Source organism: Mesoplodon bidens (assembly GCF_964165515.1).
Source record: "Mesoplodon bidens genome assembly, chromosome: 15".
NCBI lineage: Eukaryota > Metazoa > Chordata > Mammalia > Artiodactyla > Ziphiidae > Mesoplodon > Mesoplodon bidens.
In genome coordinates, this window is record NC_138171.1 from 59594863 (window position 1) to 59620595 (window position 25733).

The window sequence follows — 25733 nt, forward strand, 5'->3', positions numbered from 1 at the left end:
AGGAGAATCCACTCCCATAATGCCTCGGACTAGCGGTAGCTGTTCTCTCTGGACTACAGATCACAGAATGCAATGCGCCTCTACGCTGTCCTATTAGGGCCGAACACGCGCTCTTAGCGGTTCCGGGAGTAGGAGGGATTCACTTCCGGTAGCAGGCATTGAAGTCATGGTAAGAAGGCGGGTGGTGGGAAGTAAGGGAGGTGACGTGCTTTGTGGGTCTGGGGCAGGCCTGCAGACGCCTGGGGTTCTGATTCGGAGAATCTGCGGGAGGGACGTGTGTTCCGATTTGTTATTCCCCGCTCTCCTCTGCGCTCAGGTCACGTGGGCCAGCAACGGCGATAACTAAAACTCACTGAGCACTCGCCGAGCATCAAGTGCATTTGAAGGCTTTAAAACCATCATCACATTCAGTATATTTTGGATCCCCATTTTGAAAGATGAAGAAACTGGGGCCCAGAGAGGTGGAGTAATTTGCCCAAAGATCCACAGCTGGTGACTGTAGGAGTCGGGATTGGAACCCAGATCTGACTTCACCGCCCAAAGTATCTTTCACTGCACTATTCGAGGTGTGGAACTGTGCATCTCATAAAACCCTTGTGCTATGGGTTGACGCCTCCCTCCTCCTCTGTTCTACCCCATCCCTCAGTTTACGCCAAGTAAACAGCGTTTCCCTTCTGACCCCAAGATGACGCTTTAACCTGACCGAGAATTGGGAACTTATTATGATGAATATCTTGCGGATTTGTTCCCCACTGGGACATTGATTGAGTTTCCTGCTTGGGGAAATGGCACACAGGCTGTGGATACAGTGCCAGCCCAGAGTTGGCCCTCCCAAGGTTATTTGTTGAATGAATGAGGGCTGCACCTCCTTTCCTATACTTACTTGAGCTGTCTGGAGGAAAGAGGACCGGTTTAAAAGTCAGACTCTGCCCCACTCACTGGCTGTGTGTCTTTGGGTAAATTTCTTACCTTCTCTGGGCTTTCCTCCGTGGTAAAGTAGAAGTAGTGGTTCCCATCGCAAACAGTTTTTGTGAAGATCACGTGAGGTAAAGCATCTGGCTTTACCTTTCTTTCCATCTCTGGCAGTGATGCCGGCCTCACAGGATTGGTGGGAGCCTCCGTGTAAGACGCTTTGCAGCTGTTCCTTGTGTGATTAGCATGGTTGAGTTCCATGAGAGAAATGGTCTCCCTGTCTCCCTTTCAGGCTGCCTTCCTCCGAGCTGTGCCGCGGTCGCCAGGGCCAGCTGCATGGGGAAGGCCTCTCCACGGGCTGTGGTGCTGCATTGGGCGGGATCCTAGGAGGTGGGTGGGAAGCAGGCCACCAGCCTCCAAGGAGAAACCACCCGGCACAGAGACAGAGACATTTCAGATGGTGTACCGGTTTGATGCCATCAGGGCTTTCGGGTACTTGTCTCGGCTGAAGGTGGCACAGACAGCCCTGACGGTGGTGGCCTTGCCGCCTGGCCTCTACTGGTACTCCCAGGGCCTCATGACCTTCAACTCCCTGTGCCTGGCGGGCGGGATCGCTGCCTTTGCCCTGGCCATGTTGTGCTGGATGAGCCATTTCTTCCGGAGGCTGGTGGGCATCCTGTACGTGAATGAGTCGGGCACCATGCTGCGGGTGGCCCACCTGACCTTCTGGGGCCGGCGACAGGAGACATACTGCCCTGTGACCGACGTGATCCCCATGACGGAAAGCCAGGATCGGCCTCAGGAGCTGTTCGTGCGGATCCAGCAGTACAGTGGGAAACAGACCTTCTACCTCACCCTGCGCTATGGACGCATCCTGGACCGAGAGCGTTTCACACAGGTGTTTGGGATGCTGGACAAGTTCAAGTGAACGGGCTGGAGCCGGGCCTCCTGCAGGAAGCCTGAGGGTGTGGGCGGGGCTGAAGGAGGGGGTCGGGCAGCTGAAGACTTTGCCGGGGCCCCTGGGAACTTGTCTTTTGGGATGAGGAAATTCATGAGATAGAAGTGAGTAACTGGGTTTAGAAAGAGGCCCTGAGTGCAGATTCTTAACTGCACTTGTGTGTGACATTCAGATAATGGCCAGAAGTTTCTGTTAAGAGCCAGTTCTTGGAGGAAGCGATGCCAAGCTCTCTAGAACAGTTACACTGCTGTGAAATCAAAGACAGAGAGGTGGGGGGCAGGAGCCAGAAGACTTGGGTCTGTCCGTTTCCAAATCCCTGTCCTGGGGCAGGTTGTCAAGTCTCTCAGAACCTTGGTTTTCACATCTTAAAGTGGAAAAATCCTCTCTGTCTCCTGGGATGGGTGTGAGAATAAACAATAAACGTCATTGTTAGCTCAGAGGTGATGGCGCCGCAAAAGGCTTCCAGGCAATGGGTAGGGATTTCACCAGCCCTATGCTGCGCCCCCTTGTGGACCCAGCGGCGAGGGGACCAGGATGAAGCCTAGAGGTGGGTCGTTCATCCTGCCCGCACGGTAGCTGCACAGCCACTGGGGCAAGGTTGTAATCCGAGCAAGTTCACCGCCCAGAGGTCTAGGGGCTCTCACATCAGAAGGCTTTGCAGTGTGATAAAGTCAGATGAACTATATGCTGGTGTGACACTTTATAAAATAAAGCCAGTTATATGTAATGTCCCCCGTAATTAGCAATATGCTTATTATATAATTTGTAACAAAGAGGAAAGAAGTCATGATCTTTAATTCTACTACTCAGAAGTCAATAACTAAATTTTGTTTTGTGACCTTCCAGTCTTTTTTTTCAAATCGTAGTAAAATATAAACAAATTTGTCCTTTTAACCATTTTAAGTGTACACTAAGTGGTATTAAGTATATTTAGTGTTTTGCAACCGTCACTTCTCTCCATTTTCAGAACTTTTTCATTATTCCAACCAGAAGCTCTGCACCCATTAAATAGTAACTCCCCAATGCCCCCCTTCTCCAGCCCTTGGCAACCACTAATCTGCTTTCTGTGTCTATGGATTTGCCTATTCTGGATATTTCATGCAAATAGAATCATCCACTGTGTGGCCTTTTATGTCTGGCTTCTTTCACTTGGCATAGTTTTGCAAGGTTTACCCATGTTGTAGCAGGTATCAGAACTTCATTCCTTTTTTATGGCGGAATAATATGTATATATCACATTTTGTTTATCCATTCATCTTTCGATGGACATTTTGATTGTTTCCACCTTTTGGCTGTTGTGAGTAATGCTGCTGTGAACATTGGTGTACAGACATCTGAGTTTCTGCTTTCAATTCTTCTGGGTATTTTCTGAGAAGTGGAATTACCGGGTCATACGGTAATTCTAAGTTTAACTTTTTGAGGACCTGCCAAACTTTTCCATAGTGGCTACACCATTTTATATTCCCACCAGCAATGCATCAGAGTTCCAATTTATCCATCATTTTTTTTTTTTATAATAGCCATCCTAATGGGTGTGAAGTGGTATCTCACTGTGCTTTCAGTATTTACTTAAAACATAGATGTTATCCTGTATCTGAAATTGGCTTTTTTTTGCTTCATGTTATAACATAAGACTACGTCCGTTATAAACATTCATTTAAAGTATTCAATCACAAGGAAGAAACCTTGTGACTATGTGAGATGCTGGATGTTAACTTACTGTGGTAATCATTTTGCAGTATATACGTATATAAATCATGTTGTATACCTTAAACTAATACCATATTGTATGTCAGTTATATCTCAATAAAGTTGGAAAAAATGGGCAGCATACCTTACAAATAGATAAAAACAAAAGGCCCCAATTATCTGATTTTTTTTCATGTAAATACTTTTTATGCAAAAAAAAATCAGTAATTGCAAAATATTCCACTGAGTGGATGTAGCTGGTCCTATAACCTTTCTTCTTTAAATGATCTCCATTTTTTTTATTGCTATAAATAATGTGATAAATGCCAACTATATGGAAAGATATCTTTCCTCTGTGTAGACTGCAAATGGCATTTTGAGAAAAGTGACTTTATAATCACGATAACATGAAAGAAGTTGTTAGATCTTCTTAGTTAATTTATTGCATTTCACAGAAGCAAGTAAAGCATGTAATTCAAGACAGTTTGTTCCTGCAGGCTTCCAAATCAGCCAGTCATCCCAAACCTCTTCTGCTGGGTGCTGAAGGCACCACGGTTCATAAAAGGGGAGGATTTTGGCCTTTGGACTAATAGCATCTTGGTGGGGAGGGAGGGCGGGTGCTAAGTGCATGTGTATAATTAGAAATGGGAGGGACTTCCCTGGTGGTCCAGTGGTTAAGAATCCGCCTGCCAATGCAGGGGACACGGGTTTGATCCCTGGACAGGGTGGTAAGATCCCACATGCCACGGGGCAACTAAGCCCGCGCACCGCAACAAAAGATCCCGCATGCCACAACCAAGACCCGACACAGCCAATAAATGAATAAATAAATAAATAAATATTTTTAAAAAGAAATGGGGAAAAGTGCAAGGAAAGAGAGGAGTGGGCTGGCCTGAGGCAGAAGAGCAGAAGGGGGTGAGGTTGGGAGAAGGGCCCGGATGGCCTGGGGCCGGGACTTTGAAGGGGACCCCAGGTGTGAGGAGGAGATGGACATGAGCACTGCTTGTTCAGGCTGAGGGGACACAAGTGTGCGTTTCTGCCCTGGACAGGAGTGGGGTTGGTGCCTTTGCTAAGGGGAGGACCCTGAATTTGATCCAAATCACTGTGGGGAGCCTTTGAAGGTCAGTGAAAGAAAGCTTGGGAGCTCTTAAGAACAAGAGGAAACAGCTTTTAATTTGTATTTGTTTTTAATTAAAGATGCAAATGAAAGGGCATAGACGTATTATGGATTTGTCGTTGCCTCTGTTAAATTCCCTTCGCGTGTTAATTCCAGCCAGTCAAAGGCCATGGTCTGGGGACTGTGTGACTATGTCCCTCAGATGTTTGGGAATGCTGGGCTCCCATTGTCAGCTGGGGTATATCTGCAGGGTCTCTAGATAGGGGGGGCTGTGCGTGCTGTGGACGGTGTGACCCAGAGCCCGGTTGTGGGCCTGGGGGTTCCCGGAGAGCCTCAGACACATTCAGAAGTGCCGGCTCTTAGGGTAAATGGCATGTGGTTCCACTGACTTAATTTTGTACCAACTTTACTCTAAAAGTACAACCAGAACCTGACTGCTCTCACCTGCTCCAGCCCTGCCATTTCGATCCAAGCTGCCCTCATAGCCTCTGGATTATTGCAACCTGCTGCTTCCATCCTTGCCCTTCTAGAGTCTGTTCTCGCAGCAGCCAAAGTGATCCTTCCTTTCTTTCTTCCCTCCTTCCTTCCTTCCTTTCTGCTGCACCCTGTGGCTTGCGGGATCTTAGTTCCCTGACCAGGGTTCGAACCCATGCCCCCTACAGTAGAAGCACGGAGTCCTAACCACTGGACCACCAGGGAAGTCCTGCCAAAGTGATCCTTTTAAAAAAGAGAATCACATCACTGCTGTAGAAGCTGAAGTCCTTACTGTGACCTCCAGGGCCCAGCATGGCCCGGCCCCGCCCCTACCCCCAGCTTTCTTCTCTCGTCCACAGCTGTGCACTGACCACTTCAGTTAGCTATATTTCCCTTGCTCTTCCTCCAATAATCGAGGACCCTGCAGCCTCAGGGCCTTTGCACTGACAGTTCCTCTGCCTAAAAGCCTTTCTCCCTAGGTATCTACATAGAAGTGTCTATCTGTCTCTCTCCAGTTTCTCTCTCTGTGTAACAGGGGTGTTACTATTTATCCTCAAGAAGTTGTACTGAGGATTCAATTACATAAAGGACTCGATTATATAATTATCTGTAGAGCTGCTGGTTCCCTTCCTTTCCCTCACCTGCTTGTCAGTGACTTCAATTCCTGTGAACCTCTTCTCCCAAAGACACAGTCTGTGCCTATAAAATGTCTTAAGAGGGACTAATGATCTGACCCTGACTTATTAAAACCAAAAATTAAATAGGCCTGTTGGGCTACCTGTAATCACTTAACCTGAGTGAGCTTCACCCCCTGGAGATTCTGATTATGTCTGGGGTGGATCCCCAGAATCTGTCTTTTTGTCAAGCTTGAGGCTAATTCTGCTATGCAACCATGCTGGGAATTTCTGAAATAGATGATCAGGTGGACAACACCAGAATGGCACATGCCTCTGTGTCCCTGGGCCAATTTTTTTTTTTTTCCCCTACAGAACAGGTTCTCCGCCTGGGCTCCGTGTGTAGAGTCACCTGGACACCTCTTAAAAAATACTGTTGCCCAGGCCCATGACCATTTTCCCTAGAGGGCATTCTCATGCGTAGCCTGATTTGACAGTCACTGCCCAGAAGTGTCAGCTCAGTGGGAGGTGACAGCCCCGGTTCTCACCGGCTCTTGCACCAAAGAGCCTCCACTTGGATGTGTGGTTTGCTTGTGCAGTACCAGCAGAGGGCGCACAGAGCAAAGGCATTATTCTGTCCCTTTATTTCCAAGCTAAAATTACATGTGACAAGGGAAACCAGTTTAGGGTTTCTGCAGTGCACCAGCAGGGCGGTAGTACCCAGTTCCCATGCTCCAGATCAGCAACAACAAAAACAATAAAACTCGCCTGTGCTCAACCCTGCAGATTCTGGTTGGGCAGAAGCTGGGCATCTGTATTTTTTTTTTTTTTTTTTTTTTCTGGTACGCGGGCCTCTCACTGCTGTGACCTCTCCCGTTGCGGAGCACAGGCTCCGGACGCACAGGCTCAGCGGCCATGGCTCACGGGCCCAGCCTCTCCACGGCATGTGGGATCTTCCCCGAGCGGGGCATGAACCCGTGTCCCCTGCATCGGCAGGCGGACTCTCGACCACTGCGCCACCAGGGAAGCCCCTGGGCATCTGTATTTTGATGCTTCCCAGGTAATTCCAAGGCACCCCAGGTTTTGAGAATCACTGTGTGGGATTGAGCCTTCCCAAGAGCCGTGCCTCTCTGATGGTCAAGCAGCTTCTCAGAAAATGGAAATGGTCTTTAGATTCAGGTGGTGTGTGGTTATATTGGTGATTTCCCCCTTGGAAAACAATTCCAAAATAATCATCTAATAGCAATACTCAAGCATGTATATGAGGATATTCACTGAATGTTTCCAATAGTGAAACAAACACACAACAACAACAGGAAGTAAACTAAGTTGCCATTAGTAGGCAACACAGTTAAATAAGCTATGGAATATTACACGCCCTTAAAAAGAGTGAGGTTGAACCATATCTGCTGATGTGACAAGATAATCATGGGGTAGTGTTAGGTGGAAAAAGCAAATCAGAGAACAGTATAGTTCTATATGATCCTATTTGTGATTTTAAAAAACACATTCCAATTTTTCCACAGTGGTTAATTCTGGGGAGAAGACTCAGGTGGATGAGACAGAGGGAAAACGTCTACTTTGAACTTTATGGCCTTCTAGTGTTGTTTAAAATTTCCGTAACGAGCATGTCATCCATCTTAACAAATGAAGTAAAATGCTGTAATAAACACAATCTCTTTTGCCATCCTTTCCTCCTCCTGCCAGCTTTCGAGGTAAAGAGAAAAGTTTCTCAACCATGAATCTCCATTCTGGGCTTGGAAGCTGGGTGGACAGTAGGAAACAGGCATTAAAAGCATTAGTGATACAACCGTGTTTGTATTTTGCAGACTGGTTTTCATTCCCATCTGCTGAGAACCATCTGGACTTTGGGCACCCCACCTGCCCTGGGCTGTGTATTATTTAGATGCAGGAAATGGGGTAACCTGTAGCACGTCCATTTTCACATGGTAGTTGCTAGGGACTGAATGTTTGTATCCCCTCCTAAAATTCATATGTTGAACCATAGCCCCCCATGTGAGAGTGTTTGGAGATGGGGCTTTTGGGAGGTGATTGGAGTCAGATGAGGTCATGAGGGTGGGGCCCCCACGATGGAATCAGTGCCATGTGAGGACACAAGCAGGAAGAGACCCTCACCAAGAACCCAACCCTGGACTTCCAGCCTCCAGAACCGTGAGAAATAAATGTTGGCTGTTTATGTTGCCCCATCTCTGATATTCTGTTAGAGCAGCCTGAGCTGAGACAGGTAGTCCTCCAGACCGTGGTGAGGTCTGCTCCAACTGGGGACATTCACAGTGTGCATGGCTGGGAGCCGTTGTCCTTCCTACACCGGTTACCAGAACTGAGCCTTACCTGGTCATAGGCCCAGATATCCCACCCCCAGCCCATCATAAATAAGCATGTTTAATGCACTTCCCAGAACAGATCTGATGGGCTTAGCTGCTTGCAGGGGGCCAGCCTGGGGTGAGTTAGACAAATAACTAGGAACTTGCCCTTGGCTGCTTTAAGAATTCAGGACTTGTGAATCCACAGATGGAAAGCCACTGGGTCCCTTTGAAACCTGGGCAGAGTCCAACTTTTATGGCCCTGTTTTGATCCTGCAGCATTCATTCAACTATAAAATCATGCCTGATGAGGGTTAATCAGGCAGGGTCGATACCATCTGGCCACGTTTGTACCAACTCTAGTGACAAAACATCCGTTTTACTGATTAACAGTTGTAATCTACTCTGGGATCTGGTGGGACTTGTCCCCGTGTTGGGAAGTAGGTTTAACATTTAGAACTATATGTGAGCCAGGTTCACGGAGATCAAGTGGCGAAAGGAACCATTATGTATTAAGCACCTACCACGAGTCAGGAGATGATTACATGATTTTTTATTTTATTTATTTTGTTTATTTTTATTTTTTGGCTGTGTTGGGTCTTCGTTGCTGTGCGCGTGGGCTTTCTCTAGTTGCGGTGAGCGGGGGCTACTCTTCGTCGCAGTGCGTGGGCTTCTCATTGCGGTGGCTTCTCTTGTGGAGCACGGGCTCTAGGTGCTTGGGCTTCAGTAGTTGTGGTGCGTGGGCTCAGTAGTTGCGGCACGTGGGCTCTAGAGCACAGGCTCAGTAGTTGTGGTGCATGGGCTTAGTTGCTCCGCGGCATGTGGGACCTTCCCGGACCAGAGATCAAACCTGTGTCCCCTGCATTGGCAGGTGGATTCTTAACCACTGCGCCACCAGGGAAGTCCCGATTACGTGATTTTCTTGAATCCTCCCAGCAGCTGTTGGAGTTGGAGAACCAGAGAGAGGTCGCAGGTGTAGGGTGAAGCACGTGGCTTGGAAGCAAGACTTCCTACCTGCTTGAACCCCAGCCCTGCCATTCCCAGGCTGTGACTGTGGGCCAGTAATATAATCACTGTCTGTGCCTTGGTTTCTTTATCTGTGAATTAATGATAATAAAAGCACCCATCGAGGGTAGCTGAAGGGGCTGACGTAGTACATGAAAAGCACTTAAAAATAGCGCTTGGTCCAGGGAAGCCCTCAATAAGTGTCAGCTCTCTGCAGGTGATGCTCAGAGAGGTGAAGTGACTTACTCCAGGTCACCCAGCTAGAAAGCAGCAGAGTTAGGTCATTCTACTGCCTTGTCCTGCCTCCCCGGGGGTGGAGAAGGGGGAAGAAGGACAGAAAGTGGGAACAGTGACTGTTTTTAACAAAGGTCCTGGCACCTTCCACCCACCTACCTTAGGGATATACGCTTAGGAGCTCACACTAATGCTGACCAGTTCAAGTTCACTTTCCCAGGCCAGTGGCCAGGCTGGTGGTGAGAAGGGTCCTGAGTGGTTGATCCTCAACCAACCCCATGCTGACTGCATGTGCTCATTCACACACACCCGTGTGTCTTAAATCCTGGCCTCCAGGCTGTGTGATGCTGGGTGGGTTCCCCAATCTCTCTGAGCATCAGGCTCCTCATCTTACAAATAGGCAGACACATACATCGCTCATAGGTGTGTTGTGAACATTACAAAGCCCCAGCAGAATATGCTTGTGCATAACAGATGCTCAACAAATGATAAATATTATCACTATATGTGATTATTCTTAAAAGCATATTTAATGGTAGATATTGCTTTCCTAGTCAGTTATTTCATAGACCTGTTTGGTGTCCCAGCCGGAAGGAACCTTGGAAATCACGTGGTCCAAACCATACATTTTCCAGATGAGAAAAAGAAGGGCCGTGGAGGGCCACCGAGACAGCTGGGTGCAGAAGTGAGTCAGGAGCCCACGGCCCGTGGTTCTAGGTCAGGACACCAGGAGGACCAAAGAGCCAGCTCATTTCCACAGGTGCTGACTCAGCATCTCTTCCGTGCCTTCCCACGCTGCACCTACCTCACGGCTGATTCCCATCAGTCATCAGCTTACCACCTCAATCCAGTGACGGAGAGAATGTGATTTAATTGGTTTGGGGTGGGGCCTAAGCATTAAGATATTTACCAAGTTCTTTAGGGCAACTCCAAAGTGCCTCTAGCGTTGAATGTCACTGTCCTGGATGCAGTGGATTCTGTGCTTTTCCTTCCCTCTCCATCCAGCCCATTATCGCTGTCCTGGTTGGGCCACCTGGTCATCTTGATGGCCACAGATTCCGACTGATCACCCAGTCTCTCTGTTGTTCACAGTGGACAATCAGGACATTCTTTCTAGAATGCATGTTGGATTACCCCCCTGCTCCAAAACTTTGGTGGCTCCGTCAGTTCATGGAGGGCCCAGACTGGCCCAGAAGGCCCTCCAGATCCGAGCCCTGCCTGTCCCTTTGGCCTGGTCTCCAGGCTCCTCTGCTTTCCTGGTCTTTGTGATCTAGAAATGCTGAACGCTGTAGAAATGCCTGCCTCATCCTGCCTTCGTGCCTTCAGCTAGCTGTTCTCTTGGTCTGGAATGCCTTCCACCCCTCCTCTGAGTCACTGGAGCAGTTCCCACTCAACCTTGAAGTTGAAACTCAGAGGCCTAACCTCCATCCTGACTTGGGCCTATCCTTTGTTCATGTACAATATCCTCCTGTATCCTGGTCCTTATGCTGGGTTGCTATGACCTTTGCCCCACTGGAAGGTGAGCTGAGGGTAAGGACCACACCTTGTCCATCCCCATTACATGGCATGTCTTGGATGAATTCGGATGAACTGAACGGCCTCACCAGGCTTCTAAGCCCAAGGCAGACTGAACGCAGGTAGAGAATTCCCCCAAGACATCCCTAAGAGGTGCTTAATCATAGGAGCTTCATAAGAACTTGTGAAATAAGTCCTTACCAAAACCATTTCCAAGCAAAAAGGCCACATTTACTCTGATGTTTCCATTATAAATATTTTGTTTTTAATTTAAGAATACTGATTAACACAGGAAACAGACTGAGTTCATGGAATTGTGCATATGGTCATCAGTTACACTGTGACGCGTTAATTTCTTTATCATTTATTGGCACTGTCAACAGAATACTGTAAACAAAACCACTTTGTATGCGTAAGTTGGCAAGGCTCCCTAGCTATGGTTTTCTACCATGAGCTGATATACAGATAGATATAGACAGGTATAGATACACAGATTATATTCATGTTGTGCACGATTTTGCATGGTTACTGAGTGTCAGTAAAAATTATTTAAAAAACACCCATTTATAATAAAAGTGAGGATGTGCTAAGATTTGCCATGACCGGACCTTGTTTTCTGTAAAAGTGATGAGATTTGCTAGCGACATTTACTAAACTCTATGGCACTAATGTGTGATGGATTCGTTTCCGGACCGTCGGCCACAGAAGTTCTTCTGCGTGGGCTCTGCCTGAGCCAGCACCCTGTCCTCTGGGCTCCCTGTGTTTTCACTAACTTCTGGCAAGTTCCTTGAGCGCCGCTGAGAATGTTTTCCTTGAAATTCTCGCAGCTACACCTCCACCTCCAAAAGAGAACGTCTCAGGAACTCAGTATGCCCTGAGTCAATGAGGACTGGCTGATAAATGGCTTAAAAAGTTTTATAAGTAACTTCCCTTGGTTAAGGAGTGAATAAGTCTGGAAATGACTTTCCAGATAGAAAAGATTTCATTTCTCTGTCAGTGCCCTGTGGGGAGAGAACAAAACATTGGAGCCACTCTCTCCACCAAAGAGGGCCAACGTTTCTGGTTGTGCCCTGGCTTAAAAACCTTTTGGACTCCAGGAATCTCATTGTATGTTTGGATCCAATGCTAAAGTTCTCAGGAGAAAGCATACATGAATTATGGTTTGGTTTGCATTTTGCTTGTTTGTTAAATAAGGCCTTGAATCTTGGGATATTGCCTGTGGAATCTGGATCCCCAGTGAAAAGTGTGAGGCTGTGAACTCATGTGTCTTTGCACATGCTGTTCGCTTTCTGCAACACTCTTCCTTGTCTTGTCTACTTGGTGAACTCTTGTTCATCCTGCAAAATCCTGCTCAAATGTCACTTTCTCCTTGGAACCTCCTCTGACCCTTAGGTGGATTGGGCCATTCCCTCTGATTTCCTGATGTTCCTACACATACGACTGTTATGGCATTAATTGTTGGTTTAAGAGTCCGTTGTCCCCAGTGGGATGTGAGTCCCTTGAGAGCAGGGACTAGGTTTTATTTCACCTTTGGATTTCTAGTGCTTAGCATTGGGCCTGGGACAGAGCAGGTATTTAATGGAAGTTTCATGAATGAATGATTGGATAAATAACTGAATATACAAATGAGCGCAAGCTTGCAGAGAGAGGGAGGCTCCATTTAGTTGGCAGTGTGAATGCCCTTGGACACGGCAGAGCTCCTTAAAAGCAACGGATTAGCACTGAGTGCAGGAATGCAGGGTGAACCGGGATTCAGGGATTCCCCCTCGTCTGTTAAGCACGTGACTGCCTTTCATTCTTGGCAAAAATAGGATGATGACCAAATCTGCTGAAAAGCGGAAGCAGAAAAAAACCAAACCACTTTGAGATCTTTGGAAGGTTAGTTATTAAAACAGAAAAGTGCTGAATTGAGAATCTTTATCTGCCCAGCTCCCAGAATAGTCAACCAAGGCACCAGGAGACCAAGTGGCTTCCTTTTGGACAGACTTCCTTTATCTACCCGCTAAACAACACTCACTGCTGGAGGACAACCAAATGCTCTTTTTAGGAGCATCTGAGATCAAATCAGTTCCAAAATTGTCTTGCCTCCAGCAGAGACCTCCTTAGCCTCAGCCATCATCCAATTAAGCCTCTAAGCATCACCTGCCTGATCATCTCACAGTCACTCACGGCAGGAAAATCTCTGACTTGGAGGGGTAACGATAAGGAAGCCACCTTGCACCAACAGGCTACTTTTTCCTGCATGGAGCTCTGGTGCCTTCAATTCATGATGCCTCCAGCAAGAAGACAGCTAGTCCAGTTTTGATGCAGCAGCAAAGCCGGTCCTGGGACGGCTCAGAAGTGGAGCAGAGGTGGATGAGCAGAGCTAGAGAAAGGGTCCCGGGGCGAGGGGTCCAAAGTCAGACCCCAGGTGCCGTGGGGACGGGAGGAGGGGTCTCTGCTGCCCCAGGCCTGGGCTTACACTCCTGGGTGTGTGTCCCTGGGGTGATCGGGCTCAGCTTTCCTTCCACAGAGGTCTGGGCTGACGTTTAACGGGAGGGAGGGAATTTGGGGAATGAAGGTGGTGAGTAAGACCTGTTGGCGATGCCCCCCAGAGATTCTCCCAGGACAAAGCCCCATAAAGGCGAGAATTCACAGTTTGGAGAGGAATCCCCGGATGGATCGGGGGAGTGGCCTTACTCTTCAGGAGGCCAGAAGACCCCTTCCCACACCCCCAAGCTCAATGCCGTGTCCCTACTCTCCTGCCTTAATATGCTCTGTCCTGCCCGTCACTGGACTGCACATGGGACGTGCTCAGAGCTTCGGGGCCTGGGCGCGAGGGGGAAGCATGTCTGTTTGCATAGGGCAGGGGGAGCCAGCGTCCTCCCCGTTCAGAACGCGTCACTTGAGAGGGACGGAACCCAGGAGTCCCAGCCCCCAGCCCCAGGAGCAGGTATCATTCCCTTGACTGGCTTCCAAAGGTATCGTTGGGGTCGAGGGTGGCAGATACCTGGCCAGGACCCTCGGGGCCCAACCTAAGACTGTGTCCAGGGCTCAAGCAGAATTTCTGGTCTTAAAACCAACGTGCGCCATTGGCTCTGCAGGGAGAGAGCAAACCAGCCCCTCCCCTCCCCCCAGGCCACGAAAAACATCCCCCCCCCACAAATAATCCTCCAGTTTATGCATTCACCTCTGATACTTTAAGTGAAAACATGAATTAGGCAAACTAATCAATTTGACAAGGGGTGAGATCAGGGCTTCCTCAGAGCGTGGAGGAAATGGCTTCTTTACTTGAAGTCGGCTAAGATGTCGCTGAAGATATTGAGGAACAGGTGTGCGTGGTGGTCCCTGAAGACCAGAGTGGGACGGAAGCGGATGGATTTGTCGCCGCAGCCCCCCAGCATCAGGCCTAAAAGGAGAGGCGGGGGTGGGTTAGGGGCTTGGGCTCGGAGTCACGGGCCGGGGAGCCGGGCGGGATCACACACGGTGGCTACCGCATCCGTCCGAACCGTTCTGTCCGTCCAGCCGCCGTCCAGCCTTCCTTCCCGTCCTCTCTCATCGGCCAGCTCACCCGCCCTTCTCTCCCCTCCCTCCCCTCCAACTTCGAAGGCCAGCTCTGCTGCCCCTGAACTAGGCCTGCTGATTGAGAAATCCTGACACAAAGTCCTTGCCCTCCAGAAACTCGTGGTGTGGCGGGGAAAGAAAATAAGAAGTAAATTACAGAAGTGTGGGCAGGTCAGCAGTGCTTATGAAGGACGGAATCTGAGTTTGGGGGGTTTTTTTGGGCCGCGCCGCACAGCTTGCAGGATCTCGGTTCCCCAACCAGGGATCCAACCGGGGGAGTTCTAACCACTGGACCGCCAGGGAATTCTTGGAATCTGCTTCTTTCAAAGGGCGATTTCACCTTTGACTAGATGGGGCTCTTTGGCTGGGTTGTATAGTGTCTCTGAGACTCAGTTTTTTCATTCTCAGGAGGAGGTGAATTACCCCCTGCCCTTCAGGGCTGCTGCAGGATTCTCTAAGATGGTCCAGGTGAAAGACACCAGCTTTGACGCATAGTAGGCTCTCTGATCTGCCCCACTTAAAACTTCCATGGCTCCTATAGCTCTTAGGAGAAAGTCCACAATCTCGAACCTCATCCCCAGGCTGACGTGAACCTGATTCACCCCCTGCCACCCGTCTGTCCCTCATTACACTCCATGCATTTGTTTTCTCCCTCTGTATGCCCCATTCTGCCCAGCTAAAGGCACACATCCCTTCTCCTGCCCGGAATGCTCCTTCTCACCTTCTTCACCTGGCCAATTCCTATTCATCCGGCAAGATGTAGGGTAAAATGCCACTTCCTCAAGGAAGCCTTCCCTGATTTCCTGGACATTTTCCCCAGCTATTCGTTCTCTGGCTCCTTTTCCTCTGTTCTAGGACTTATAACTGTAATAGATTGTTTATGGAATATTCTCTTTGATGTCACCCCTTCCTGCTAGACTACAAGCTCCTTGAAGGAAGGGACGGACCCTGGCTCTCCTGACCCTCTCCAGAGTTGGTACCTCTCACCTTCTGCTCACCTTCTCGGCGAATATCGTTGAATGAATAAATGTATACGGAAAGCTCCCTGGTAACTTTCTCTTCTTTTGAGAAAGGCAATTCAGACTATTTTTAGTCCTGTGAATCACCTTCCCCTTCTCCTCCCTCCGGGCCCCCCACCAGGAAATGTGGTTACCCCTTGCTGCCTTACCTTTGTTTCTGGCTGTTGAAATGAGTTTATTCCGTGTGGATTCATCTGGCGTGTCGAAGGAGCAGAAGGTGCCTCGTCCTCTCACTCTGCTGATGAGCTGGGGGTACCGGGCCTGCAGCGGGGACACAGGCCGGCATCAAAGCCAAGGAAGGCAGCCATCAGCCCACGTGGACCTCACGGCCACTCAGGACAGGGGCGGCCTGCGTTTGTGACAGCCTCAGAACAACAAGATCCCTGCCGAGCCCGGCCCTGGCGCGTCCCATACTCCAGCACCAACAACTGCAAGCAGGGTGCAGCTGTACCCCCAAGGGACATAAGTAAGTGCCTGACATTTCTCCCGCTACGCTGGTGACAGGGGAAGGAACATTGTGGCAGGAGGGAAGGGCCCGGTCCTTCCACCCTTCCCAGAGGCTTTTCCTAGCACCTACCCCTGCCCAGCCTCAGTCTAAATGCAAATCCAGCCCAAGAAAAGAAAAAGAAATTCCCCCTAGAGCTACAGCACAGTTAGAGGCTCTCAGCTATCTCAGCAGCCACACTTGCCCCTTCAGAGTCTGCAATCAGGCAGATCTGGGTTTAAAGCTCCCCATTCTCAGCCAGAAAATGAGGAGAATTATAGTTTCCTATCTTCAAGTTGTTCTGGGTTAAGGGTGCCAGAAGAAAAACAGGACACCCAGTTAAATTTCAGATAAGCAACTTCTAATTCTTTTAGTATAAATATGTCCCAAACATTGCATGGGATATACTTATGCTAAAAAAAAAAATTAGTTGCCAACTTTTAAATTTAACCGGGTGTCCTGTATTGTAATTTGCTAAATCTGGCATCCCTACCTGGGAGAGGAAGACGGTGGTCCCTGAAGCTCCTGCCTCTGCCCCGTGACTGGAACCAAGTCCAGTGTCCGCCCTTCCCTCCTGAGCTTCAGACTTGTGAAATTTAAACTTAACTGCAGGGGGGACCTGCTTTTTTTCCCCCCTAAATGCAGCAATCCTATGCTGAGGATTAAATGAGATAAGGCACTTAACACAATGCTTGGCACAGAGCAAGTTCTCAATTAATGGAAATAATAATAATAAATAATAATTATTATTATTGTTATGTCCTTGATCATGTCAGAGAGGTAAACGCTGGCAAAGAACATGGGCTTGGGAATTCCCTGGTGGTCCAGTGGTTAGGACTCAGCACTTTCATTGCTGGGGGCCTGGGTTCGATCCCTAGTTGGGGAACTAAGATCCCGTCAAAAAATAGAAAAAAAAGGAAAGAAAAAAAAAGAACATGGGCTTTGAAGGCTACAAGAATCAGGTTCAAACCCCAGTGGAAGCTGTGTAACTTTGGACAAGTTAATAACCCACTACACCTCAGTTTCCTCATCTGTAAAATAAGGATCATAGTGGTGTCTACACCCACGGTGTTACCGTTGGACTTAAGAGTGTATGAAGGGCTTCCCTGGTGGCGCAGTGGTTGAGAGTCCGCCTGCCGATGCAGGGGACACGGGTTCGTGCCCTGGTCCGGGAAGATCCCACATGCCGCGGAGCGGCTGGGTCCGTGGGCCATGGCCACTGAGCATGCGCGTCCGGAGCCTGTGCTCCGCAACGGGAGAGGCCACAACAGTGAGAGGCCCGCGTACCACAAAAAAAAAAAAAAAAAGAGTGTATGAGATCTCTATTACGGAACTTGGCAGGAGCAGGCTCTTAGTAAATGGAAGCTGTTATCACTACCACCCCTCCTCGCCTCATCATCACCATCACCATCACCATCAGTAGATCTGCTCAGCTCGCTGGTGACTGGGTGCTTCAAGCTCCCGGAGGAAAGGCTCTTTGTATCCAGCCCTCTGGGGAGGGTCATCTCTCCTCCTAACTCCTGGGCTGGGCTGGCCAGTCCTGGAAACACTGTGGTTCCTCCCAGCAGCATCCCCCATCCCCAAATCTAGGAGAGCGTGTCGGGCAGGGAGTAGACATAACAAAGACAAATAATTATAATAAAGAGCTATACTGTCCAATGAGGTGGCCACATGTAGCTGTTGAAATGTGAGTCCAAACTGGAATGCACTCTAAGTGTAAAATACATACTGGATTTCAAAGACTTATTATGAGAAGAATAAGAAATATTGAATTATTTTATATATTGGTGGCATGTTGAAATAATATTTTGGATATGATGGGTTAAGTAAAGTATATTATTCAAATTAATTTCAGCTCCTTCTTTCTCACTTTTAGTTTGGGTACTAGGACCTTTGAAGTTATGTGCATAGCTAGCAATCTATCCCCCTGGAGAGCACTGCTACGGAGTGATCAGGATGTACAAGGTGGTCCAGAGGAGGGAATAGTGGGCACATGGGTGGGAATGAGAGACAGGGAATGCTGGGGAGGTTTCTCAAAGGAGGGATGCCTGAACTCAGTGTCAGCAGAAAACCGGGAGTTCAGGAACTGGGAACGGGGTCGGCACGGAGTGGTGGGAAGGCATCCCCTACAGAAATGGCGCAGCCTATTCAGAATCGCTGGGGCAGCGGGTGTGGTGCTACACTGAAGAGCTCAGCTGCTGCCCGCGGGGGCCGTGGGGAGCCATGGATGGGGAGCCGGGAGGGCCGGGGTGGGGCCGGGCGGAGTACCTGGAGGTCCAGCAGTCCCGTGAGCAGGGCCTTCCCGGCGTGCACCGCGTTATTCAGCAGGTCCTCTCGCTTGATGATGTTGATGACCTCCGCCAGCAGCAGGTTCTTGGACGGGTCCCCCAGCCACGTGTTGAAGATCCGGTAAGGCTGGAACAAGACACGGGGTATCAGAAGTGTTCCGGGCCCAGCCTCAGACACACTTCTCCCCATTTAGGAGGAGAGAGACTAACCCAGCGAGTAGCTACTAAGTGCTGGGAGGATAACGCATATGGTCTCACTAAAATCTCTCCGTAACAGGGCTTCCCTGGTGGCGCAGTGGTTGGGGGGTCCGCCTGCCGATGTAGGGGATGCGGGTTCGTTCCCCGGGCTGGGAGGGTCCCTCGTCCCGCGTCCCGCGGAGCGGCTGGGCCCGTGAACCATGGCCGCTGAGCCTGCGCGACCGGAGCCTGTGCTCCGCGTCGGGAGGGGCCACAACAGTGAGGGGCCCGCGTACCGCAAAAAAAAAAAAAAAAAAAAAATCTCTCCGTAACAGCAACCCTGTAGGCAGGTACTATTAGGGACGCCAACTTGCCCAGGTCCTGGGAAATCCCTTAGTCCGGGGGAAACCGAGACTCCTGGCCCCTAATTACTGTAATCCTCATTTTATAAAGGAAGAAGCTGAGGTGCTGAGAGGTTGAGTGATTTGTCTGTGAAAATATGGCCCTTAGGTGTTGGAGTCAGGAGTGGATTGGTGGCACTCTGACCCTCAAAGACCACTCGCTTTACTCCCCCTTCAGGGTGTCAATGCAGCCAACTAAAACACACTTCCCAGCCTATCTTGCAACTAGGAGTGGCCATGTGACCAGATCTTAGTCAAAAGTGGTAGAAACAGAAATGTTGTGGGATTTCTGGGAAGACTGCTTAAAGACGAGAAGGGGGCCACTTTATCCTTCCTTCCTTTTTCCTTGCTACTGTATCAAATTGAGACGGTGCTCCAGTAGCCATTATGGATCATGAGGTGACCTTGAGGGTAGAAGCTACATGCAGGAATGGTGGAAGGAACGATCCTGGGCCCTTGATGACTGTGTGCATGTGTGTGTGTGTACAAGAATCCATATGTACAAGTGGCAGTACAGTAAAATGGTTTAGAGTATGAGCTCTGGGTTTAAATCTTGACTTTGTCACTTAACAGGCTGTGTAACCTTAGACAACTTACTTAACCTCTCTGTGCCTGATTCCTCATTAGCAAAACGGGAGAGAAAAATACCATCTACTTGGTTAGACTGTTGTAAGGATTAAAAGTACAAGAGGAATACTTAGAACTGGGCCAGGCACAGAGCAAATGCTCCATTCACAGCAGCAGCTAATAACAATATTTTTGCTTGTGCACAAAGCAAAAAATTAGAAGCCTGACAATGGACTGCTATGAAGTCAGCCCTGCAGAGAGAGCTGGGGTAATCGTAAGCATTGGCTTTAAATTAAATTGATAAGAACTAGGCTTTAGGAAACTTCTGTGACACATTAGGTATTCACTTAGTTCCTTGCTGGTGAGAAAGAAGCAGTAATGAGAAGTCGATGCCCCTTGCCCCGCCTCCCTCCCCTGCCCTGGACAGGAGAGAGGGGTGGGCGGGCGGGTCGACACTCACAGCGTTGGGCCTCAACTCCTCCTTGTGGAAGAAGCCCCCGGTCATCATCTTCTTGCTGAAGGTCATCACGTCCGCTGGGTCATCCAAGCCCCAGTGCTCGTGGGCCCAGAACTTGCCGGTGCAGCCTCCTCCAGTCTGGACCTCATCCACCAAGAAGGCACAGCCGTGCTGGCCGAGATAGAACAAAGGAGAAATAAACACCCAGCGCAACTCGCCCTCCTCGGACCCCCAAATCCAGCCCAAGAGCCACTGCTTTCTGAACCTCAAACCAAGCCCGTGTTCTTGGGCTGTGCAAAACCAAACTAAGGCTGCAGGAGGGCAGTTCCAGCAGGCCTGCGTCTGCACGTGGCCTCAAACTGCTCAGCCGGTACGAAACCGGAACATCAAATGCTCCCTGAGCCATTGGCTTCGGTCCCTGAGCAAGTTGACCTGCTCAGAAGGAAGTGTGTCCCAACTGTAAGGCAGCCCCATTTCCCAAACTTCTGGTGTAGTGTTTGCCAGCTCTGCTCATCACCCGGACTATTATTTACTTAGCATTTGTGTTTAAATCAACTCATGTCATGTCACCTTTATCCGTGAACTGACTGATTGGACAGGCCAGTTATATGTGCAAGACACATTAAAATAGACATGATATTAACATGAAGTTTGTTCATTTGGCTTCTGTTCAGTGTGGACCACAATGGGCTGAAAGATGAGGTGGGATCCTTAGAAAGAAAAGGGAGGAGGCTGAGGCTTTCCCCAGGATGTTCTCTTGATTGGGAATGTCCCCGACTAAGACGGCAAGTTGGAGACTGACTTTGGAATAAGATTTTAGGGGAGAATCCCCTGTCATGCCCTCACCCCCAACTTCTCTACCCGTGAGGCCGACAGGCAGCCTCTGAACATATGGAAGTTTACAAGGACCCCAGGCTAACCCTTTGCTCTGGAAAACCAACTGGAAATGGCCCATGGCCCCATCCAGCCCTGGCCCTGTGTGCTGACCTTCCTGGAGATGTCCCTCAGCTTCCGGAAGAAGTCGTCTGACGCGTGGTTGTCTCCACCTTCAGACTGGATGGGCTCCACTATGATCCCGGCCACCGTCTTCTTCTTCTTCCGGTATTTCACGATCAGGTCCTCCACCTGGATTCCAAAGGGGGACATGACAAGGACTCGTGGAGGCTCTTGGGCAGCCTCAGAGGACGGGCATGTGGGGTGCTGTGGACCCCTGGAATTTAAGTTGAAAATGTCGTAGTGTCTTATCATTACATAGAATACACAATGGAGAAAAGACAGTCTCTTCAGCAAGTGGTGCTGGGAAAGCTGGACAGCTGCATGTAAATCAATGAAGTTAGAACACACCCTCACACCATACACAAAATAAACTCAAAATGGCTTAAAGACTTAAATATTCAATATAAGACACAGCACTATAAAACTCCTAGGAGAGAACATAGGCAGAACATTCTCTGACATAAACTGTAGCAATGTTTTCTTAGATCAGTCTCCCAAGGCAATAGAAATAAAAGCAAAAATAAACAAATGGGACCTAATCAAACTTATAAGCTTTTGCACAGCAAAGTAAACCATAAACAAAAGGAAAAGACAACCTACAGACTGGAAGAAAATATTTGCAGACGATGCGACTGATAAGGACTTAATTTCCAAAATATACAAACAGCTCGTACAACTCAATAACAAAAAAACAAACAACCCAATCAAAAAATGGGCAGAAAACCTAACAGACATTTCTCCAAAGAAGACATACAGATGGCCAACAGACACATGAAAAGATGCTCAACATCACTAATTATTAGGGAAATGCAAATCAAAACTACAATGAGGTATCACCTCACACCAGTCAGAATGGCCATCATTAAAAAGTCTACAGGGCTTCCCTGGTGGCGCAGTGGTTGGGAGTCCGCCTGCCGATGCAGGGGACCCGGGTTCGTGCCCTGGTCCGGGGGGGTCCCGCGTGCCGCGGAGTGGCTGGGCCGGTGGGCTGTGGCCGCTGGGCCTGCGCGTCTGGAGCCTGTGCTCCACGGCGGGAGGGGCCGCAGCGGTGAGAGGCCCGTGTACCGCAAAAAAAAAAAAAAAAAAAAAAAAAAAAGAAAGAAAAAGTCTACAAATAACAAATGCTGGAGAGCGTGTGGAGAAAAGGGAACCCTCCTACACTGTTGGTGGGAATATAAATTAGTGCAGCCACTATGGAGAACAGTATGGAGGTTAACAAAGTAAAAATAGAGTTACCATATGATCCAGCAATCCCACTCCTGGGCATATATCCAGAGAAAACTCTAATTTGAAAGATACATGCACCCCTATGTTTATAGCAGCAATATTTACAATAGCCAAGAGGTGGAAGCAACCTAAATGTCCATTGACAGATGAATGGATAAAGAAGATGTGATATAAATATACAATGGAATATTATTTAGCCATAAAAAAGAATGAAATAATGCCATTTGCAGTGACGTACATGGACCTAGAGATTATCATACTAAGTGAAGTAAGCCAGACAGAAAAAAACAAATTTCATATGATATCGCTTATATGTGGAATCTAAAAAATCATACAGGGACTTCCCTGGTGGTCCAGTGGTTAAGACTCTGCACTTCTACTGCAGGGGGCATGGGTTTGATCCCTGGTCGGGGAACTAAGATCCCGCATGCCACGTGGTGCAGCCAAAAAAAAAAAGAAAAATAAATACAGGTGAACTTATTTACAAAACAGAATCAGACTCACAGACATAGAAAACAAACTTACGGGAAAGTGTGGGGAGGGAGGGATAAATTAGGAGTTTGGCATTAGCAGATACACGCTACTATATATAAAACAGATAACCAACAAGGTCCTACTGTATAGCACAGAAAACTATATTCAATATCTTGTAATAATCCATAATAGAAAAGAATCTGAAAAAGAATATATATACACATATATATACATACATATATATATGACTGAATCACTTTGCCACCGCAATGAGAAGCCCACGCACCACAGAAAAGAGTGGCCCCTGCTCGCCACAACTAGAGAAAAGCCCGCGTGCAGCAACGAAGACCCAATGCAGCCAAAAACTAAAAATAAAAATTTAACTTTTTTTAAACTATTTTTTTAAATTGAAGTATAGTTAATTTACAGTGTGTTAGTTTCTGGTGTACAGCAAAGTGACTCAGTTACACACACACACACACACACACACACACACACAAACACACATATTCTTTTTCAGATTCTCCTCTATTATAGGTCATTATAAGAAAAAAAATTTTAACTGTTAACAGTGAGAAAAGCATCTTATTTTCCCCAAGAGGTTATATTTCTTGAACTCTTGCTCTAAAATGGGCATCTTCTTACAGATAATTAAAGACTAATAATTGTGATACTTGGGGCTTCCCTGGTGGTGCAGTGGTTAAGAATCCGCCTGCCAATGCAAGGGACACGGGCTCGACGCCTGGTCTGGGAAGATCCCACATGCCGCGGAGCAACTAAGCCCGTGTGCCACAACTACTGAGCCTGCGCACCTAGAGCCTGCGCTCCACAACAAGAGAAGCCACCGCAATGAGAAGCCCATGCACCGCGACGAAGAGTAACCCCAGCTCACCGCAACTAAAGAAAGCCCGCGTGCAGCAATGAAGACCCAATGCAGCCAAAGATAAAAATAAATAAATTTATAAAAAATAAAAAAAATTGTGATACTTTATTAATAATTTAATAATTAACACATAATTGAAAAATCCAAACCATACACCTGGATAGAGTAACAAGTACAATCTTTCTCTGTTATTCAGAATTAAGGAAAAACCTTCTATTTGGATGATGCAATTTTAGCCTCAGTCTGACCAGTTGCCCCAAGGAAGCTCTAAGATGCTTTTCTTTGCAATCAGAGTGTCATTTGCAATTTGTCATCATATGGCTATTTTCTTGCTTATTTGTCCAGTGCTGTGTTTCTGACTACCCTATACTATCTGGTAGGATGCAGGAAAGACATGTGGCTATCAAGCTCTTGGAATGTAGCTGGTCCAAACTGAGATGTGCTCTATGTGTAAAATACACAGTGTTTCAAAGATCTAACACGAAAAAAAGAATATAAAAACATGTCATCAATAATTTTTAAATATTAATGACATGACAATATTTTCGATACACTGGGTTCAATAAAATGTTATTAAATTTAATTTCACCCAATTATTTTTACTTTTAAAAAATGTAGTTACTAGAAAAGCTGTAGTGACTTTTAGCTTGCCTTATTTTGCTTGGACTGCATCACCTTGTCTCTTATTTACCACTAAGTACCCAGCGCCTAGCACCTTGATTTACACCTAGTAGGTGTTAACTATTAATTAAAAAGAATGATGAGCTTAAGAGGCAAACCAGCCTTATTTGAGCTCAGATCCAAATCTGAAGAGTGACAGCCATTCCCCGCCACCCCCCACCCTAAAAAAAAGAATCCTTCCAATGTCTTACATGGAACCCCAATATATGGGACAGATCAAAGGGGGGCTGTTCTGGTTGAAGCGGAGGCACGGGGACCAGGGTTGCCCATCCTTAGTCCCTCGCCACCCCCACTGCAACCTCCAGGGCTCCCAAAAAAGCCCCAGGATTCTGGAGAAGATTGACACACAGTGGACTACAGGATCCCATGGAATTGTTTTTCCTATGAGCTGCCCTGTATTCTTTCCATCTGTTCATTTTCTCCTACTCCAGAGTCAATGAAGCTTGTCCCCAAAGAAACTCACGATACAGAAGTTGGTACCAGAAGCGGGGTGATGGAGGCTGGGTGGCAAAATCAATGTCTCAGTACCTTTCCTAACATGGAACATCGGGACACGAAGCGCCCCCATCCCCCCGTCCCACCCAGGGAGCGCCACGCGGGTCCCTGGATAGACTCTTTGTGTGTTCCTCTTCCCCGGGGCTGTCTTGGGGTGAGGGGTTGAGGGGGAGGTGAGGGGAGGACCTGGGGGTTACCTCTTCTAGACAACGGGCCTCTTCTTGTTGGTTCTCCTTCACAAACTCTTCCAGAGGATACTTCAGCCGTGGGAATGGTGCAATGGGCCAGTCGAAGGAAGGGATGTCGATCTTGTGAATAGCTTTGGAGTGCGTGGTCGCTAAGCAACCTAAGCCCAGCACAACAGAAGAGCAGAGGTTGGCTCAGGGAAGGAGGATGGACCGTCTCTGAGCAGGAGATGGGGCAGCCCAGGGAGGCCCGGTGCCTGCAGAACCCCAGTTCTGGGAACATCTGAAGCTGAAGTGGCACCCATGTGTCTTAATCTGTGCATGTGTGTGTGTGTGTGTGTGTGTGTGTGCCTTTGCTTTCTGATCTATCACAGACTAACACAGACTTTGAAGGAAGAGAGACAAGGATTCAAATCCTAGCTCTGCCACTGCATGGCCTTGGAATGTTCCTTCCCTTGCCGAGCCTCAGTTTCCACATCTGCAAAGTGGCAACAGCCATCCCCAGTCTCCAGGGAACGGTATGCAATCGGTGAGACAATACGTGGAAGCCGCCAGTGCCAGATCAGAGGCAGCCGTCGCTATTGTTGTTGCTGTTATTATTACTCTACCTGCCACCTTGGGATCTCACGGCCCTCCTTACCCATGGTCCTCCCATGGAAGGCACCCATGAAGGAGAGGATGCTGTAGTCGGGGCACCCGGGGGCCTGAAACCAAGAAACAGCCATCAGTCAGGGTTGTGAGCTGGGGACCTACATGGTGGCCCCCACGAACCTCGAGGAGTACGAAAGTCTCAGGAGAACCAGGATCCCCTCTCAGGCAGAAGTTACAAACTGGACTCCAGAGGTCTGTATCCAGCCCACACGTGGTGTTTTCTGTTTGTTTTTTATCAAGAGATTTCATGAAATAGATATCTGAACCTCTGTCTTCTCACAAGTTCTGCACCACGTGGGCCCATTTTTCTCGGTCAAGCCTGAAGGTGGGCGAGCATGCTGGCCCTGGGCCCTCACCACCCAC

At 48.3% G+C, this 25733-nt stretch overlaps 3 protein-coding genes across 3 annotated transcripts in view; 1 reads left to right on the forward strand and 2 right to left on the reverse strand.

Moving 5' to 3' along the window:
* Positions 1–14995, reverse strand: part of LOC308628585 (barrier-to-autointegration factor-like) — a 144109-nt gene extending 129114 nt beyond the window's left edge. The window contains exon 1 of the mRNA XM_081255675.1: positions 14988–14995. The gene's annotated coding sequence lies outside the window, so the exon portion shown is untranslated. The remainder of the gene's footprint in view (positions 1–14987) is intronic.
* Positions 121–3691, forward strand: TMEM186 (transmembrane protein 186). Its single transcript, XM_081255672.1, has 2 exons — positions 121–169; positions 1205–3691. The coding sequence occupies exons 1-2, from the start codon at positions 167–169 to the stop codon at positions 1838–1840; spliced, it is 639 nt and encodes a 212-aa protein (XP_081111798.1). The 5' UTR covers positions 121–166; the 3' UTR covers positions 1841–3691.
* Positions 10703–25733, reverse strand: part of ABAT (4-aminobutyrate aminotransferase) — an 87548-nt gene continuing 72517 nt past the window's right edge. Inside the window, exons 10-16 of the mRNA XM_081255670.1 lie at positions 25360–25423; positions 24732–24880; positions 20766–20903; positions 19782–19949; positions 18157–18303; positions 15554–15665; positions 10703–14230 (exon numbers count right to left, since the gene is read on the reverse strand). Coding sequence (XP_081111796.1) covers positions 14109–14230; positions 15554–15665; positions 18157–18303; positions 19782–19949; positions 20766–20903; positions 24732–24880; positions 25360–25423 — 900 coding nt within the window. The 3' untranslated portion in view covers positions 10703–14108. The remainder of the gene's footprint in view (positions 14231–15553; positions 15666–18156; positions 18304–19781; positions 19950–20765; positions 20904–24731; positions 24881–25359; positions 25424–25733) is intronic.